General features: G+C 33.8%; 1 protein-coding gene across 2 annotated transcripts in view; it reads left to right on the forward strand.

Annotated features, from left to right (window-relative positions):
- The window catches only part of ATG4C (autophagy related 4C cysteine peptidase), a 95,859-nt gene extending 85,436 nt beyond the window's left edge, over window positions 1-10,423 (forward strand). For both annotated transcript variants that reach the window (XM_042997438.1, XM_007089858.3), the window contains one exon: window positions 9,275-10,423. In XM_042997438.1, coding sequence (XP_042853372.1) covers window positions 9,275-9,442 — 168 coding nt within the window. In that variant the 3' untranslated portion in view covers window positions 9,443-10,423. The remainder of the gene's footprint in view (window positions 1-9,274) is intronic.
- Window positions 10,424-16,924: the final 6,501 nt, after the last annotated feature.

Genomic DNA, 16,924 nt, shown 5'->3' on the forward strand with positions numbered 1-16,924 from the left:
TTGTGCCTTTATACAATCTTCCTCTCCGAGTTCTGTGGGGTGAAATTGCTCACTTTGATAAATATCCTGCCATCACATCTCTATCCCCCCTGAAATTAGATACCTCCTCTGCTCTGCTGATGTAGATTATTGTTATCTTATCTCACATCCCCTATTCTTCCTCCTTTTACTTGTTCTCAGTCTAAAGATAATTATAAAGAAAATACTCTTATTTAATGATAACCTTACTACATGATAGTACTGATGCTTGAGACCAAAAAGTCTCAAATAAAAATATGAGTATTAGGAAGTTAATCGTTTGATTGTGGAATGGATGTCAACACAGGAAAAAATATTTACAAGTGGCTAGTTGTCCTCTAGCTACAGAACAAAATTTATATTACAGCCATTGAATCCTAGATATCTAAGAGATCTTAGAGGTTATTCAATCCAGAGCTAACATTTGTGGAGTCCTTACCATATGTTTGATACTTGATATACATTATCTCATTTAACCAACACAAAGCTTCTGAGGGAGGGTACTGTTATTCCCTGTATACATGAGGAATCTTATGTCAGTAACCTTCACAAAGGCCACAACTAATAAATGGTGGTGCTGAGATTCAAACCTCAGACAGTTCAACTTAAGAATACATGCTTATAAGCACTATTCTATACAGTTTCCTATTTATACATCAGTCCACAGGTTCCACACAGTTGACTTGCTAGTCCTCATTTCAGCTAATAGTGAGCTAATAATTTCTTTGGAAGTCTTTTTAATTTTTGGACAGACCTCTGTTGTTAAAAAAGCATTTCTTATATTGAGTTAGAATCATTCTCTATGTGACTTTTACTTTTTCATCTCACAAAGTAAGGGAGTAAGTTTGCTTCCTCTTCTAGAACACACACTCCCATTTTCTCCAATGGTACACAATTTCTCATACCCATTGCTATTTTGGTAAATGTCTTTTTGTAAACACCTTAGAGTGTCAGATTTATGTTGATGATTCTATTTCCTTTCCTTCTAGTTCTGTATTCGCCAAGTGAAATCTGCAGGATATTTTTCTTTCATAGGTCCTTTTTACTTCTGGGATTTAATAAGAACTCTGATTTCTTTGAAAATCTTCAGTGACTTATTATTTAATTGAGAAGACATGAAAGGGATATTAAGGATAAATGACTACAAAAATATATTTGGTAAATGCCAGAAAACTAATATTATGATAATAACGACAATAATAGCCAACATATTAGAGGCCAGGTAATCTTCTGAGTACTTTACATATGTTAACTGATTTAATCGTCTGATGACAACTTTGTGACATAGATGTTATCAATACTGACATTTTGTAGCAAAGAAAAATGAGTCCATCTAGTTAAGCAACTTGCCCAGTTCAGATAGTTTGAAAGTACTAGCCAGGTTCTGAGCAGAGACTAAGTTCCATAGTCCATGTTTGTAATCTTTGTGCTATATGAGACAATTCTGTAGTACTTTAGAGAAAGGTATAATCACTTCAGACTGAGGTTCTTGGCAGTGGAACTTGGGCTGGAACTTTGAGGACTGATTTTCTATGGTCAGAAAGGAAGCATGAAGGATGGCTGCATCATGAGCAAAAACAGTACAGTAGAATGTTATAGGATGTTTATGGTAGAATGTTATGAGGTAGAATGTTTAATGTGACTAACAAGGGCCTGGGTGATCTCGCTCTTGTATACCAATCTGTCTTCCTCTTTTCCCCTACCCTTGACCCATTCTAGCCTTCTTTCTATTCTTTCAATGTGCTGAGTGTACTGGCATCCTAGTCCTTTGTATGAGCTGATTTTTCTACCTGGAGTGCTCTTCTACTGGAACTCTTACATGTGACTTGTTATTGTCATTTGTCTTGGCATAACCTTTTCTGACCAATCTACAGAAGCCTTCAAATGCTTCCTTACCACATTACCCTGTTTTATTTTTATCATGGTTCTCCTCTTGAATGATAATATAAGCACCATTAGTTACCTGTTCAATATCCACCTTTTTTTTTTTTGCTAAGAGAAACCTGATTTTACTTGGGGTAACAGTGTACCTACTTAAACTTGGTCTCCCTTCTATTTAAGCACAGTTTGCCCAGTGAAATATAAGCGGGTGTGTGCTGGGAAGTTTCTGGGAAGGTTTCTGCTCTTCTGATGAAATGGTAGATATAGATGTGGTTCTGTCACTCCCCCTTATGTCTACCCGTCCCTGCCTTGAATGTGAATTCAACACCTGGGATTTCAGCAGTACTTTGTGATCACTAGGGAAAGGTCAAGAGAATTGTAGAAACTGTTTGACATCAATTAACCAAAGCCAGCAATCAGACTTTTATGTGATAAAAACAATTTCTATTACTTAAAGCCATTGTTGTTTTTTATTTTGTTTTTTGTCAGTTGGCAACAAAAACAATTCCTAATTAATATAAATGATGTTACCAATGATAGAAACCTAGAGAAGTCTAGAAGGGAGCTAATTTGGGGAGGCAGAAACGGTCATTTTATTTTGATATATCAGTTTGAGCTGACATTGCAGCATGCATCTACTTACTGTAGGAGGCGGTATAGTATAGTGGTTATAACAGAACCAGAACACTTAGGCTTAAATCTTGGCTCTATGAGTTTCTAGCTACATGAACTTGCACAAGTCACCTAATTCCTCAATATTTCAGTTCCTGCAACTGCAAAACACGGATAATAACAAAGCCTAACAGAGAAATGGTTGAAACTGAGAGTAGATAATATTTGTAAGAGAGAATATAGGATATATAGAGAAGATAAAGGATCAATAATTGATTAATATCTGCACTTTGGGATGCAGGAATAAGTAGAGTCAATGAAGAAGGAGATAGAGAAGAAATAGTTCAGAAAACAGAAGGAGAAACAGGAAAGTAAAATATTACAGAAATCTAGGGAAGTGAGTATTTTCAGAAAGAAATGCTTATCAGTGTTGATCGCTGTAAAAATATCAAGAGGACAGGAACTAATAAAAGTCTTTTATTTGAGGACTAGAAGAGTGTATTTTCAGTACAGTGAGGGGTAAAAGTTGGGTTACAGCAATTTAAGACTAAGCAGTGAGAAGACAGAGGAATGAATATCACATGCACATTTAACTTACTTCAGTTCAACTACATGAACTCTTGTAATACAACAGGAATGTATTTTTCCATGTGTACTCTTTATTACATGCTATAGACTGTAGCGTATTGTACATTAATACACATTACAGAATAGGGTTGTACATACAAAACCATGCATAACACCCTTTAAACAGTTTAAAGGCCTTTTGAAGATAATTTTGACTATATTGATTTTGACTATATTTGATTTTCACATCATGGGCTGACTTTAGAACCTAACCACTACATCAAATGTCGCTCCACTGTGAATACAGTGGTGAGTATAAACCACAGAGGTCTAGACTGCTCTGTACTGGGCAAAGTTGTACAGGTGTGGTGGTAGAGGCTAGAGGTAAAGGTTTTGGCCTGGGGAGAGGTTTTGGCTGGTTCTATTTCTGTTCTTCCTTATATCTACTAGCATTATGAAGGAAGAAATTGCTTAACTTCTGTCCTCTAGCTTTTTCCTTTGTAGATTTTGAGACCTGTCAAGGTAGCACATAGGAAAAATGTGATAAATCATTTGACCTCTTGAAAAATGATTTGCCTTTTAGATAATAAAGCCGCTTCAATGTATTTTTGACTATGTTATTAAAATACAACGAAGGACTTGCCTATTCTAAAATCATTGTTGAGCAAACCACTGAATTCCCTTTTGAAAAGCAACTATGAGATAGTAAACTCAGTTATCTTCATTAAAAAAAATTTTTTTTTCAATGTTTATTTTTGAGAGAAAGAGATGAGCGTGAGCAGGGGAGGGGCAGAGAGTGAGGGAGACACAGAATCAGAAGCAGGCTCCAGGCTCCGAGCTGTCAGCACAGAGCCTGACGTGGGGCTCAAACTCACGAACTATGAGATGATGACCTGATCCAAGGTCTGACGCTTAACTGACTGAGCCACCCAGGCTCACCTTAATTTTTTTTTTTTTAAATGGTTTTCTCCTACCCAAACAAGAACTACATGTTATAAAGTTTGGAAATGAGAAGTATAAAAAAAAATCACCATGAAGTCTTTCCTTTAGAGATACTATTCTGTTCTTTATCCATCTAGTCTTTTGAAAACATGTATTTAAGATTTTAACATAATTGAGATGAAATTTATATATAGCTTTATATCCTGCTTTTTCTCTTAATGTTATATAGTATTTCCCCAAGTTACTAAATAATTTTGTTATCTTTTATTTTGTATAGTGTATCAGTTGATAATACCTCATGTCATATAGATAACCTAGTTCAGAATTTTTTTTCATGTAAATTTTATGTTATCCATTATGAAGAGACTTTAAGGTTTTGACAATGTGTCCTTTCTTGGACTATAAAAGAAGAAAATAAAAGTTTTGACTTTTGATAAAAGTTTTTAGAATTAAATTTTCAGTTTTTAAAAAATTTAAACCCAAGGGGCGCCTGGGTGGCTCAGTCGGTTAGGTGTCCAACTTCGGCTCAGGTCATGATCTTACTTGCAGCTTGTGAGCTCGGGCCCCATGTTGGGCTCTGTGCTGACAGCTCGGAGCCTGGAGCCTGCTTCAGATTGTGTGTCCCTCTCTTGCTCTGCCTCTCCCCCACTCATGCTGTGTCTCTCTCAATAAACAAACATTAAAAAAAAATGTTTTTTAATTTAAATCCAAGTTAGTTAACATATAGTGTAATGATTTCAGGAGTAGAATTTAGTGAGTTACCACTTACATATAACATCCAGTGCTTATCCCAACAAGTGCCCTCCTTAATGCCCATCACCCATTTAGCCCATCCTGCCACCCACCTCTCCTCCAGTTTGTTCTCTGTATTTAAGGGTCTCTTATGGTTTGCCTCTCTTTCTGTTTTTATCTTATTTTTGTTTCCCTTCCCCTATGTTCATTTGTTTTGTTTCTTAAATTCCACATATGAGTGAAATCATATGATACTTGTCTTTCTCTGACTTATTTCGCTTAACATAATACACTCTAGTTCCATCCATGTTGTTGCAAATGGCAAGATTTTGCCACAAAAAGATTTCATTCTTTTTGATCATGGAGTAAAACTCCATTGTACATATATATATATATATATATATATATATATATATATATATATACCACATCTCCTTTATCCGTTTGTCAGTTGATGGACATTTGGGCTCTTTCCATAATTTGGCTGTTGATGCTAGTGCAGCTATAAATATTGGGGTGCATGTGCCCCTTTGAATCAGCATTTTTGTATCCTTTAGATAAATACCTCGTAGTGCAATTGCTGGGTCATAGGGTAGTTCTATTTTTAATTTTTTGAGGATCCTCCATGCTGATTTGGTGATTGTTTCCTTTGCTTTGCAGAAGCTTTTTATCTTAATGAGGTCCCAATAGTTCATTTTTGCTTTTGTTTCCCTTGCCTCTGGAGACATGTCAAGTAAGAAGTAGCTGCAGCTGAGGTCAAAGAGTTTGTTGCCTATTTTTTCCTCTAGGATTTTGATGGTTTCCTATCTTACATTGAAGTCTTTCATCCATTTTGAGTTTATTTTTGTGTATGGTGTAAGAAAGTGGTCCAGGTTGATTCTTCTGTATGTCGCTGTCCAGTTTTCCCAACACCATTTGCTGAAGAGACTGGCTTTTTTCCATTGGATATTCTTTCCTGCTTTGTCAAAATTAGTTGAATACGTTTGTGGATCCATTTCCGATCTTTATTCTGTTCCATTGATTCATGTATCTGTGTTTTTATGTTTTTGTTTTGTTTCTATTTTTGCCAGTACCATACTCCCTTGATGATGACAGCTTTGTAATATAGCTTGAAGTCTGGAATTGTGATGCCTCCAGTTTTGGTTTTCTTTTTCAACATTACTTTGGCTATTCAGGGTCTTTTCAGGTTTCATACAAATTTTAGAATTGTTTGTTACAGCTCTGTGAAGAATGCTCGTGTTGTTTTGATAGGGATTACCTTGAATATGTAGATTGCGTTTGGCAGTAGCAACATTTTAACAATATGTGTTCTTCCAATCCATGAGCACGGGATATTTTTCATTTGTTTGTGTCTTCTCCAATTTCTTTCATAAGCTTTCTATAGTTTTCAGTATATGGACCTTTTACCTCTTTGGTTAGGTTTAGTCCTAGGTATTTTATGGTTTTCAGTGCAACTGTAAATGGAATCAATTCCTTGATTTCGCTTTCTGCTGCTTCATTATTGGTGTATGGAAATGCAACCCATTTCTGTATGTTGATTTTACATCTTGTGACTTTGCTGAATTCATGTATCAGTTCTAGCAGTTTTTTGGTGGAGTCTTAGAATTAAATTTTCAAATCAAGTTATTCTTTTTAAAAAAACAAGTCTGAAAAAACATTCTTGATGTGGTATGTAGGAGCTAGGAAAAGTGTTTGAAAGGCATGTTTTTAAGTGACTGAGGCCTAATGTCCCAATAATTCCTTATTAGTTTATCTCTTTTTGTTGTTGTTGCTGTTGTTAAGTCGTCTTGAGAAAGTAATTTAAATCCTTTGGGGCTCAATTTTCCTATTTATAAAGTGAGAGTTCAGTAATTTCTAAAGTTTCCTTTGGCATTTCCATATTTATTTACCCAATATATATTTTTAAAATAGACTTTATTTTTTTATTTTTAAATTTTTTTAATGTTTATTTTTGAGAGAGAGAGAGAGAGAGAGACAGAGCGTGAGTTGGGGAGAAGCGGTGGCGGGGGGGGGGGAGGCGGGACATAGAATCTGAAGCAGGTTCCAGGCTGTGAAATCTTAGCACAGAGCCCCACATGGGGCTTGAACCCATGAACCGTGAGATCATGACCTGAGGCAAAGTCAAGATGCTTAACCGACTGAGCCACCCAGGCACCCCAATAGACTTTATTTTTTAGAGCAGTTTTAGTGTCATAGCAAAGCTGAGTGAAAAGTACAGAAGGTTTCCATACACTCCCTTCTCCCTATCAACCACCCCTCTCCCCAGACATTTGTTACAACTGATGAACCTATATTGGACACATCATTATTATCACCCAGAGTCTATAGTTTACATTAGGATTCATTCTTGGTATTGTACATTCTGTGGTTTTGGACAGAGGTATAATGCTGTGTAGCCCCCTTACAGTATCATACAGAATAGCTTTCCTTCCCTAAAAATTCCTTATGCTCCACCTATTCATCTCTTCCTTCCTATTAATCCCTGGCAACCACTAGCCTTTTCCAGAACATCATATTGTTGGAATCTTAAAGTTTGTAACCTTTTCAGATTGGTTTCTTTAACTTAGTGATAATGCACTTAAGGTTCCTCCATGTCTTTTATGGCTTTGATAGCTCACTTCTTTTATTTATTTATTTATTTATTTATTTATTTATTTATTTATTTATTGCTCACTTCTTTTTAGTGCTGAGTAATATTCCATTGTCGGGATATACCACAGTTTATTTATCCATTTACCTACTGAAGGACATTTTTGTTGCTTCTAACTTTTGGCAGCTGTGAATAAAGCTACTGTAAATATCGTTGTGCAAGTTTTTGTGTGGACAGAAGTTAAATTTTCATTTGAGTAAAACTTTAATATATTTTTCAGTTGATAATCTTTAAAAATATATTAAGTAAATTGAAAAAAGTTAGAAAAATTATAATTGTCAAAATCTGAATCAATAAATATGCACAAGGGGGCTTCACAGTGCAAGTGGGTTTACAAATAGTAGGCACATTTTATAATTAAAGAATAGAGGGCTCCTTTCTGACATTTTGCCCTGGGTCACAGATTTGAATCATGGTTGATGAGCAGCTAATAAACCCAAATGACTTCTTTATTGATCTTGAAAGAAAGGATGAAGAGATGATAATATTAGCTTTGTTGTGTTGATTTGAAAATGATACAATGATACCTGCCCACTAGATACTGGACTTTTTACAAGTGACATTAAATGAATATAAAATGAAGACAATTTTGGACTGTATTCCAGCCATTGGCTGGAGGTGAAAGAGGCCTGATTAAATGCCAGATTCCTCTGTCTCTTATTTTCATTTTCTGCATTTTTCCTTTTTTTTTTTGTAGAATGTAAGTAAAATAAATTTGAACGATGTATACTTTAGGAGTGTAAGAATTATAGGTTATGATTTTCATTATATCTAGTTTTTCTAAGTACTTGTTTTTAAATGGTTCATTTCCATTCAATTAAAAATGTATTTCATATTAACTGTCTCATTGGAATATGTTTTAAGTAACATTGTATGCTAGGGCTATATATTTATTTTAGCCACATTTCAAGAGAATCTATAAATGCAATATATAAGAATTTGATGATCCTGCAGTTGAATATTGACATTTGGGAGAATTTAGTTTTTACCCCTGAAATTGTCCTTTAGAAACATATTATAATTAATTGATCATGATTAATGATGTGTAAGTACTGTTGATATTTTTTCAGCATTCTCTAATTCACATAAACTTTTCAGAATCCTTATAGATCCTGGTTATCTATAGAAAAGTTTATTTCTGTCAAAAAATGTCATCCAAAAATTTTTATTCATTTTTAATGAAAATTGTTTTAATTTTTTAATTAAATTTGTTTCACAGAAAGATTTAAAGTGGTTTAGAATGGGTGTTGGATTGTTAACGAGTCCCACATTGACAGAGGTTATAAAGGTTGTTGGTATCCCCACAATTCCAAGTATTACTTCCTTCACTTCTGAATTATATAGTTTTAGAAGGTAATATGTAAGGTATGGATTATTGCTATTTATGAGAACACTGTATTTCCTGTTTACTAAATTACTGCAGAAATATTTTTTCAAATATGTGACTCTGAAAAGACTAAACTTAATTTTTAAAAATAACTTTTTATTATAGCTTTTGGTCAGTTTAACAATTCTCTGAGGTAAGGGGACTGGGTATCTTTTGCCCCATTTTGTAGATGATTGGTAGAGTAATTTTGTCCAAGTTCACATCAAGGTAAGTTGTAGAACTGAGATTAGAATGGACCTTGTGACTAAGTTTAATGGTGTTTCTTCTGTGTAAAGGTACCAATCTTTCACAGTATTTTACTATAGTCAGGGATACCATTTTGTTTCATTTTCTGTAAGCCAGAACAGTGAAACAATGGTACTAGATAAGTGTAAATGAGAGAAGCTAACAAGAGAGACTCAGGGCTAGAACATTAGATTTCGTCACGTGGTCCTACTGTACACTCTTGCATCCAATAAGGGATTTTTCTGTACTTTCTGTTACAGATGCTGAAAATTTCTTCTAAGGAGAAATATCCCTTATTTACTTTTGTAAATGGTCATTCCAGAGACTATGATTTTACATCTACTACAACCAATGAAGAAGACCTTTTCTCAGAGGATGAAAAGAAAAGATTAAAAAGATTTAGCACAGAAGAGTTTGTCTTGCTCTAAAGATTAGTGCATTTGTGCTTGGTGGGAAGAATTCCTTTGAAGGGGAACAATGAAGAGAAACAAGTTTACTTGAAACTGGCTTATTTTCACAAATATCTTAATTTTATATGTTCTTTTAAAAAAGAACATTTGGAAATACACAAGTTTTAAAGATATTTTTCTGAAGGAGAAATGATTTAATGAATCTTGATTTCTAATAACTATCAAGTAATTCTGGCTGTATTCCTGTTTCCCTAAGATCTGCTAACGATAACTCTAACTTAACTGCGAGCCTTCCAGTCTTCAAATTCTTCCACCTGAGGCCACTAGTCTCCTGAAGATTTTGTGATATAGGCCCCCAAATTGGGATCACCAAATAGGTTCAAAAGCTTCAGTTTATACTAACCACCAGAAGACCAGAGAATGAATCTTCAGTGCTGCCTAGCTTCCTGATATTAATGCAACCAAAGGAAACTTATGGATGTATCTTGATATATTAAATAGCAATTGTTAGCTATGATATGCATATAATTATATCAGTAGAATTGTAAGTTAATGTAATACTTAGCAATATGATTTTATAATGGCTCCTCATTTTGCTTGCTATTGAGACTTCTCTGAGGAATATAAAGTATTGGTATTCCCTAGAAATTTAAAGGTTATGTTATTAATAATAACTTCATCCAATCAAATCAGATAAAGGCAATTTTATACGATTAGTGTTTGTTTCCTATTCCAAAACTGAAATTTTATGGGAATTCTACTTACTATGGAGTTTTTAAATCTAAAAATAAGTACTAAAAAAGATATCAGTAGATGCTCCTCTATGTGGTTTTGCTATTTGTATAAATCAGTGTAGTGGTGTTTAGAAGCTGAGGCTATCTGTAAGGTAAATCTGCCTTAAATGTATTTTATGTTACTGAAAGGCAAATTTGTGATATAAAAATATGAGTTATTATTCAGCCAGAATTATATACTATAATAAAGATGTGAGAACATGAACCTTTGTTTTGGTTTTAATAGGATTGTTTTAATTCTTTAATTTGAAAAAAATCATTGTCTGATATGAAGTCTATTTACTTATAATGAAAGCAAATAATATTGTTTCTCTGAAAGAAAAATATTAACTTATTTTATGGAGTTTTCATGCTTCAGTGTGGAAAGGTGACTTATAAAGACATAAGATTGTGTATCATTTAAAGTCATTGATCTCTTCTATCAGAAAGCCTATTTGTTAGGTGTAGAGTTGCATGCAAAACTGAAACACAGGGTGGGCAGATTGCTTTAGTATGCCTGACGAGAGAAATCAGGTTTGGCATTTCCCAGTGAGGACAGTTTACTGAATTGATATAAATAGCCTGAAATCTAAAATTTTCCTTTACTCCAGATAAAATCTGGACAAATTAAGTCCAGTACTAATTTCCCTAGAATGTCAAAGCAGTACTAGGAATAAGAAGCCAGTAACATGCCTGATTTTATGTACTGCAGTTGTCTTGTCTAAATTATTGCAGCTTGTTTTTTATACACACATGCAGTAATCACAGGATTTTACAACAAACACATCAAATGAGAGTGCCCATACCTTCAAATGAATCAGAACCGATTATAAGTATTCTCTTACAAGAACTATATAAAAGTTTTGACTTAAGTATAGCATTCTGTTATTTTCTCAGCATATTCAGGGATCATTTTTAAGTAGGATTTTGGGATGAGATAAAATTACACCTGGCCAAAGTTGAGATGAGAGGAGGCAGAAACTTCCTTTACATTGAATTATACTGAAGATACTCATAATCTGTACAGACAAAACAACCCAATCTTACAACACAGTCATCCCCATGACTGAGAATAAATGTATAGAAATCAGAAATGATTAGCATAATATGCACATATAAAGTATTCAACAATGTGTATGAATGAATGCATGCATTCTGAAAATTGGAATAGGCTGATTGACCTATCTTGCCTGTTAATTCAACATCAGTTGAGGACCAGCCAAACGTTGTACTAATCTTTTATTGGAAAGGCAGCAACAAAACTACATCATTAGATTTAGAATAGAGGTACTGTATATTCTGGTTAGACTTTGTTTTCAACACAGATTTCATTTCAAGTTCAGACAGCCAGTAAACTCAGTCAATAAAGCTTATGAATGATCTCTTTCCGTGGAATAAAGGAAAGTAAAAAAAGATAAGATACTAAGATCGGTGTACTGTTAAAATTATGATAGTTGGATCTTCCATTTGGACATCAATATTAAGATGCTAATTTTACCATTAACATTTCAAAAATGAATTTTTAAAATTCTTAATGTGACTTTTTTGATGGTGAAGGTTTCTTTTCTCTCTTCCTCGTAAGATTTGACACATTGAATCCTCTTTTGTCAATGTATTAACCACCAGCAGGCAATGTTGAGAGTCATTTGCTGAATGAGTGAATGAAAAGATCTTTTACGGTACAAGTCTATCCAAAAGGATTTCCCTGAGGTATCCATTTTTCTGTTTTTATATTAAATTAACCCCATTAAGTCTGTATTAGTGAGATGACAACTGTATAGGATTAAAAATTTAGGTCACTTTGTGTTCTGTTAACCTTAGACATTGTCCAAGGGCAAGCATATCCAAAAGTATATATGTTAATTCCATCTAGTTTTTGGAAGAATTAAAGAAATAAAACAGCAAAAATAACTTATCTGCATAATCTATACAGTGTTAGGTCAGAAATCTTAATTTTTTTAGAAATCAAATCATTACTTTCTATTATTCCATGCTGGAAAGCACTCTATTTCTGGTCAACTCACATACTATTCTAGCTTTGTTTTTTATTAAAAAAATTTCTTTTAATGTGTATTTACTTTTGAGAGAGACAAACAGAGCATGAGTGGGGGAGGAGCAGAGAGAGAGGGAGACAGAATCTGAAGCAGGCTCCAGGCTCTGAGCTGTCAGCACAGTGCCCTATCTGGGGCTTGAATTCACAAACCATGAGATCATGACCTGAGGTGAAGTCGGACGCTTAACTGACTGAGCCACTCAGGTGCCCCAATACTATTCTAGCTTTATTTCCCCCTTTTCTTTGCTAATTATCTTGGAACTAGGAATTTTTTTATTTTCATGCTTTATCACAGATCACCTTCAACTCTTTTTTTAAACTATATATATATTCATACATAGGCCAAAAACTTAAGAATTTTCCAGAAACAAGAAAACAAGAGGAAGAATAGATAATGAGAAAACACTTTGAAAATACTAAATAATTATATGAATTTCTATTGAAATAGAGGAAGAAATTAGAATTTAATAGAGAAATACGAGCAAGATGTCCAGAATATACTGATAGAGGCAATTTCTCTGAAAGGATTAGGGATTACTATTTTCTATAAAAAGAGCAAATTTCTTAACAAAAAAATTTAGGAGAATAAATATCATGTAATATTTATAATAGCCTCAATATTGTCAGTCACTACAATTCAACAGTACTATATTCATTTGAGCATTTAGAACAAATATTTTGAGATAATTAAACAGGTGAAACACGAGACCAGGAAAAACTGGAACCACCACATCTTATTCTAAAATATAAGTTTTACATCATTTTATAGTTTGAATATTAACTGAGTTTAGAAATCTTAAGCATTTTTGTGTGGTTTTCATGGTTACATAACGACCTTCTCCTTGCCTATAAACTTTGAAAGATATTATATTTTGAGTATTGCAGACACATTTTTAAATTAGCATTTGCCTCTCTTTCTTTTTTATAGTCTTTATCAACATTATTGGTGGCAAGCAGTGGCCCAAAACATTCAGCTACAGTTATAAAATTTCACTTATTCTCTCACAATAACAAAAATATATTAAAAGTGGAGAATACATGTTTGTTATTAAGTAGGAAAATTACTGTGCTACTCTCTAACCAACTCCTCCAGAAACTTAGAAACTCAGTCTTATTTATTTATTTATTTATTTATTTATTTATTTATTTATTATTTATACTGAAGTATAGTTGACATACAATATTATACTGGTTTCAAGTACAGAACAGTGATTCAACATTTATATACATTATGAAATGATCATGATAAAAGTATAGTTACCATCTGTCACCATAGAAAGTTATTGCAGTATTATTGATTATATGCCCTACGTTGTACTTTACATTCCCATGACTCATTTTATAATTGGAAGTTGTATCTTTTAATGCCCTTAATCCCCTGCACACCTGTTTGTTCTCTGTATTTATGAGTCTGTTTCTGTTTTGTCTCGTTTTTGTTTTTTAGATTCCACATATAAGTGAAATCATAACGTTATTTGTCTTTCTTTGATATATACACACACATATATGTATCACATCTTCATTCATTCATCTATTGATGGACACTTCTGTATTTTGGCTATTGTAAATAATGTTGCATTGAATATAGGAGTGCATACATCTTTTTGGATTAGTGTTTTTGTTTTCTTAGGATATTACCCAGAAGTGGAATTGCTAGGTTGTACAGTATTTCTATTTTTAATTTTTTGAGGAAACTCCATACTGGTTTCCATAGTGGTTGCACCAATTTATATACCCACCAACAGTGCAGGAGGGTTCCCTTTTCTCTATGTCTTCTCCAACACTTGTTATTTCTTGTCTTTTTGATACTAGCCATTCTGACAGGTATAGAGGTGATAATCTCATTGTGTCTTTTATTTGCTTTGTCCTGATGATTAGTGATGCTGAGCACCTTTTCATATGCCTGTCAGCCATCTGTATGTCTTGGAAAAATGTCTATTTAGGTCCTTTGCCTGTTTTTGTTTTTGTTTTTTTGTTTGTTTACAGAGAGAAAGAGAGAGAGCATGAACACACACGCACGGGAGGGGCAGAGACAGAGGGACAAGAGAATCCCAAGCAGGCTCTGCACTGTCACCATAGAGCCCAATGCAGGGCTTGAACTCAGAAGCTGTGAGATCATGACCTGTGCTGAAATCAAAAGTCAGACACTTAACTGACTGGGCCACCCAGATGCCCCAATTGCCCATTAAAAAAATTTTTTTTTTAGTGTTTATTTTTGAAGGAGACAGCATGAGCAAGGGAGAGGCAGAGAGACAGGGAGACACAGAATCCAAAGCAGGCTCCAGGCTCTGAGCTATCAGCACAGAGCCCGATGCAGGGCTCGAACTTACAAACTGTGAGATCATGACCTGAGTCAAAGTCGGATGCCCAACCAACTGAGCCACTCAGGTGCCCCCCCAACTGCCTATTTTTTAATTGGATTGTATTTTTGGTGAATTATATGAATTCTTCATATATTTTGGATATTAATCCCTTATCAGATATATTGTTTGCAAATATTTTCTTCCTCCATTCAATAGGTTCCCATTTTGTTTTATTTGATAGTTTCATTCACAGTGCAAAAGCTTTTTAATTTGATGTAGTCCCAGTTATTTATTTTTGCTTTTGTTCCTGTTGCCTGAGGAGACAGATCCAAAAAAAAAATATTGCTAAGAGTTTACCAAAAAAAAAAAAAAAAAAAAAAAAAAGTTTACTGCCTATGTTTTCTTTTAGGAGTTTTATGGCTTCAGGTCTTACATTTAGGTCTTTAATCCATTTTGAATTTATTTTTGTGTATCATGTAAGAAACTGATCCAGTTTCATTCTTTTGAATGTAGCTGTCCAGTTTTTCCAGCACCATTTATTGAAGAAACTGTCTTTTTCCATGGAATAATCTTGCCTCCTTTGTCATAGATAATTGACCATATAAGTGTGAGTTTGTTTCTGGGCTTTCTGTTATGTTTCACTGTTCTATGTGTCTATTTTTGTTGTTGTTGTTCCAGTACTATACAATTTTGATTACTACAGCTTTGTAGTATAGTTTGAAATCTGAGACTGTGATACTTCCTGCTTTGTTTTTTCTCAAGATTGCTCTATTGGGGATATTTTGCAGTTCCATACAGATTTTAGGATTATTTGTTCTAGTTCATTGAAAAATGCTGATAGAGGTTGCATTGAATCTGTAGTTTTAACAATGTTAATTCTCCCAATCCATGAGTATGATATGTATTTCCATTTATGTATGTCATCTTGTTTCTTTCATCAATGTCTTAAATTTTTCAGAGTACAGGTCTTTCACCTTCTTGGTCAGATATATTCCTAGGTATTTTATTCTTTTTGATGCAATTGTAAATAGGATTGTTTTTTAAATTTCTCTTTATGATAGTTGTTAGCATATAGAAACAATAAATTTCTGTATCCTGCAACTTTGCTGAATTCTATTATTAGTTTTAATAGTTTCTTTGGTGAAGTCTTTAGGGTTTTTTCTATATACAGTATCATTTCATCTGCGAATAGTGGCAGTTTTACTTCTTCCTTACCACTTGGATGCCTTTTATTTCTTTTTCCTGTATGATTGCTGTGTCTGGGACTCTCAGTACTATGTTGAATAAAAGTGGCAAAAGTGTGCATTCTTGTCTTATTCCTGATCTTAAAGGAAAAGTTTTCAACTTTTTACCACTGAGTATGTTAGCTGTGGATTTGTCACATGTAGCCTTTATTTATGTTGAGGTATGTTCCCTCATGACCCACTTTGTTGAGAGTTTTTATCATAAATGGATGTTGGACTTTGTCAAATGCCTTTTCTGCATCTACTGAGATGATCATATGATTTTGTTAATGTGGTGCATCACATTGATTGATTTGCCAGTATTAAACCATCCTTGCATTCCTGGACTAAATCTCACTTAACCATGGTATACGATCCTTTTAATGTATTGTCAAATTTGGTTTGATATTTGACATTTGATATTGTTGAGGATTTTTGCATCTATATTCATGAGGGATGTTGGACTATAGAGTGTGAGTGTGTGCGTGTGTGTGCGTTGTGTGTGTGTGTGTGTGTGTGTCTTTGGTTTTGGTATCAGGGTAATGCTGCTCTTGTAGAATGAATTTGGAAGTGTTCCCTCCTCTTCAATCTTTTTTTGAATAGTTTGAGATGGACAGATATTAACTCTTCTTTAAATGGTTAGAATTCACCTGTGAAGCCATCTGGTCCTGGACTTTAGTTTGTTGTGAGTTTGCTGATTACTAATTCAATTTCATTACCAGTAATTGGTCTGTTCAGATTTTCTTTCTTCCTAATTCAGTGTTGGAAGATTGTATATTTCTAGGAATTTATCCATTTCTTGTATGTAGTCTAATTTGTTGGCATATAGTTGTTTGTAGTAATTCCTTATAATCCTTTGTATTTCTGTGGTGTCATTTGTAACTTCTCTTTCATTTCTGATTTTGAGTTCTCTTTTTTCTCTTGGTGAATCTGGCTAAGGTTTATCAATTATATTTATCTTTTCAAAACCAGCTCTTAGTTGCACTGATTTTTTTCTTTCTTTTTCCTTCTCCTCTTTTTTTTTTTTCCTTTGTCTCTATTTCATTTATTTCCACTCTGATCTTTATTATTACCTTCCCTATGCCAACTATGGGCTTTGCTTTTTCTTCTTTTTCTTGTTCCTTTAGTTGTAAGGTTAGATTATTTAT

This window comes from Panthera tigris, chromosome C1, assembly GCF_018350195.1.
Source record: "Panthera tigris isolate Pti1 chromosome C1, P.tigris_Pti1_mat1.1, whole genome shotgun sequence".
NCBI lineage: Eukaryota > Metazoa > Chordata > Mammalia > Carnivora > Felidae > Panthera > Panthera tigris.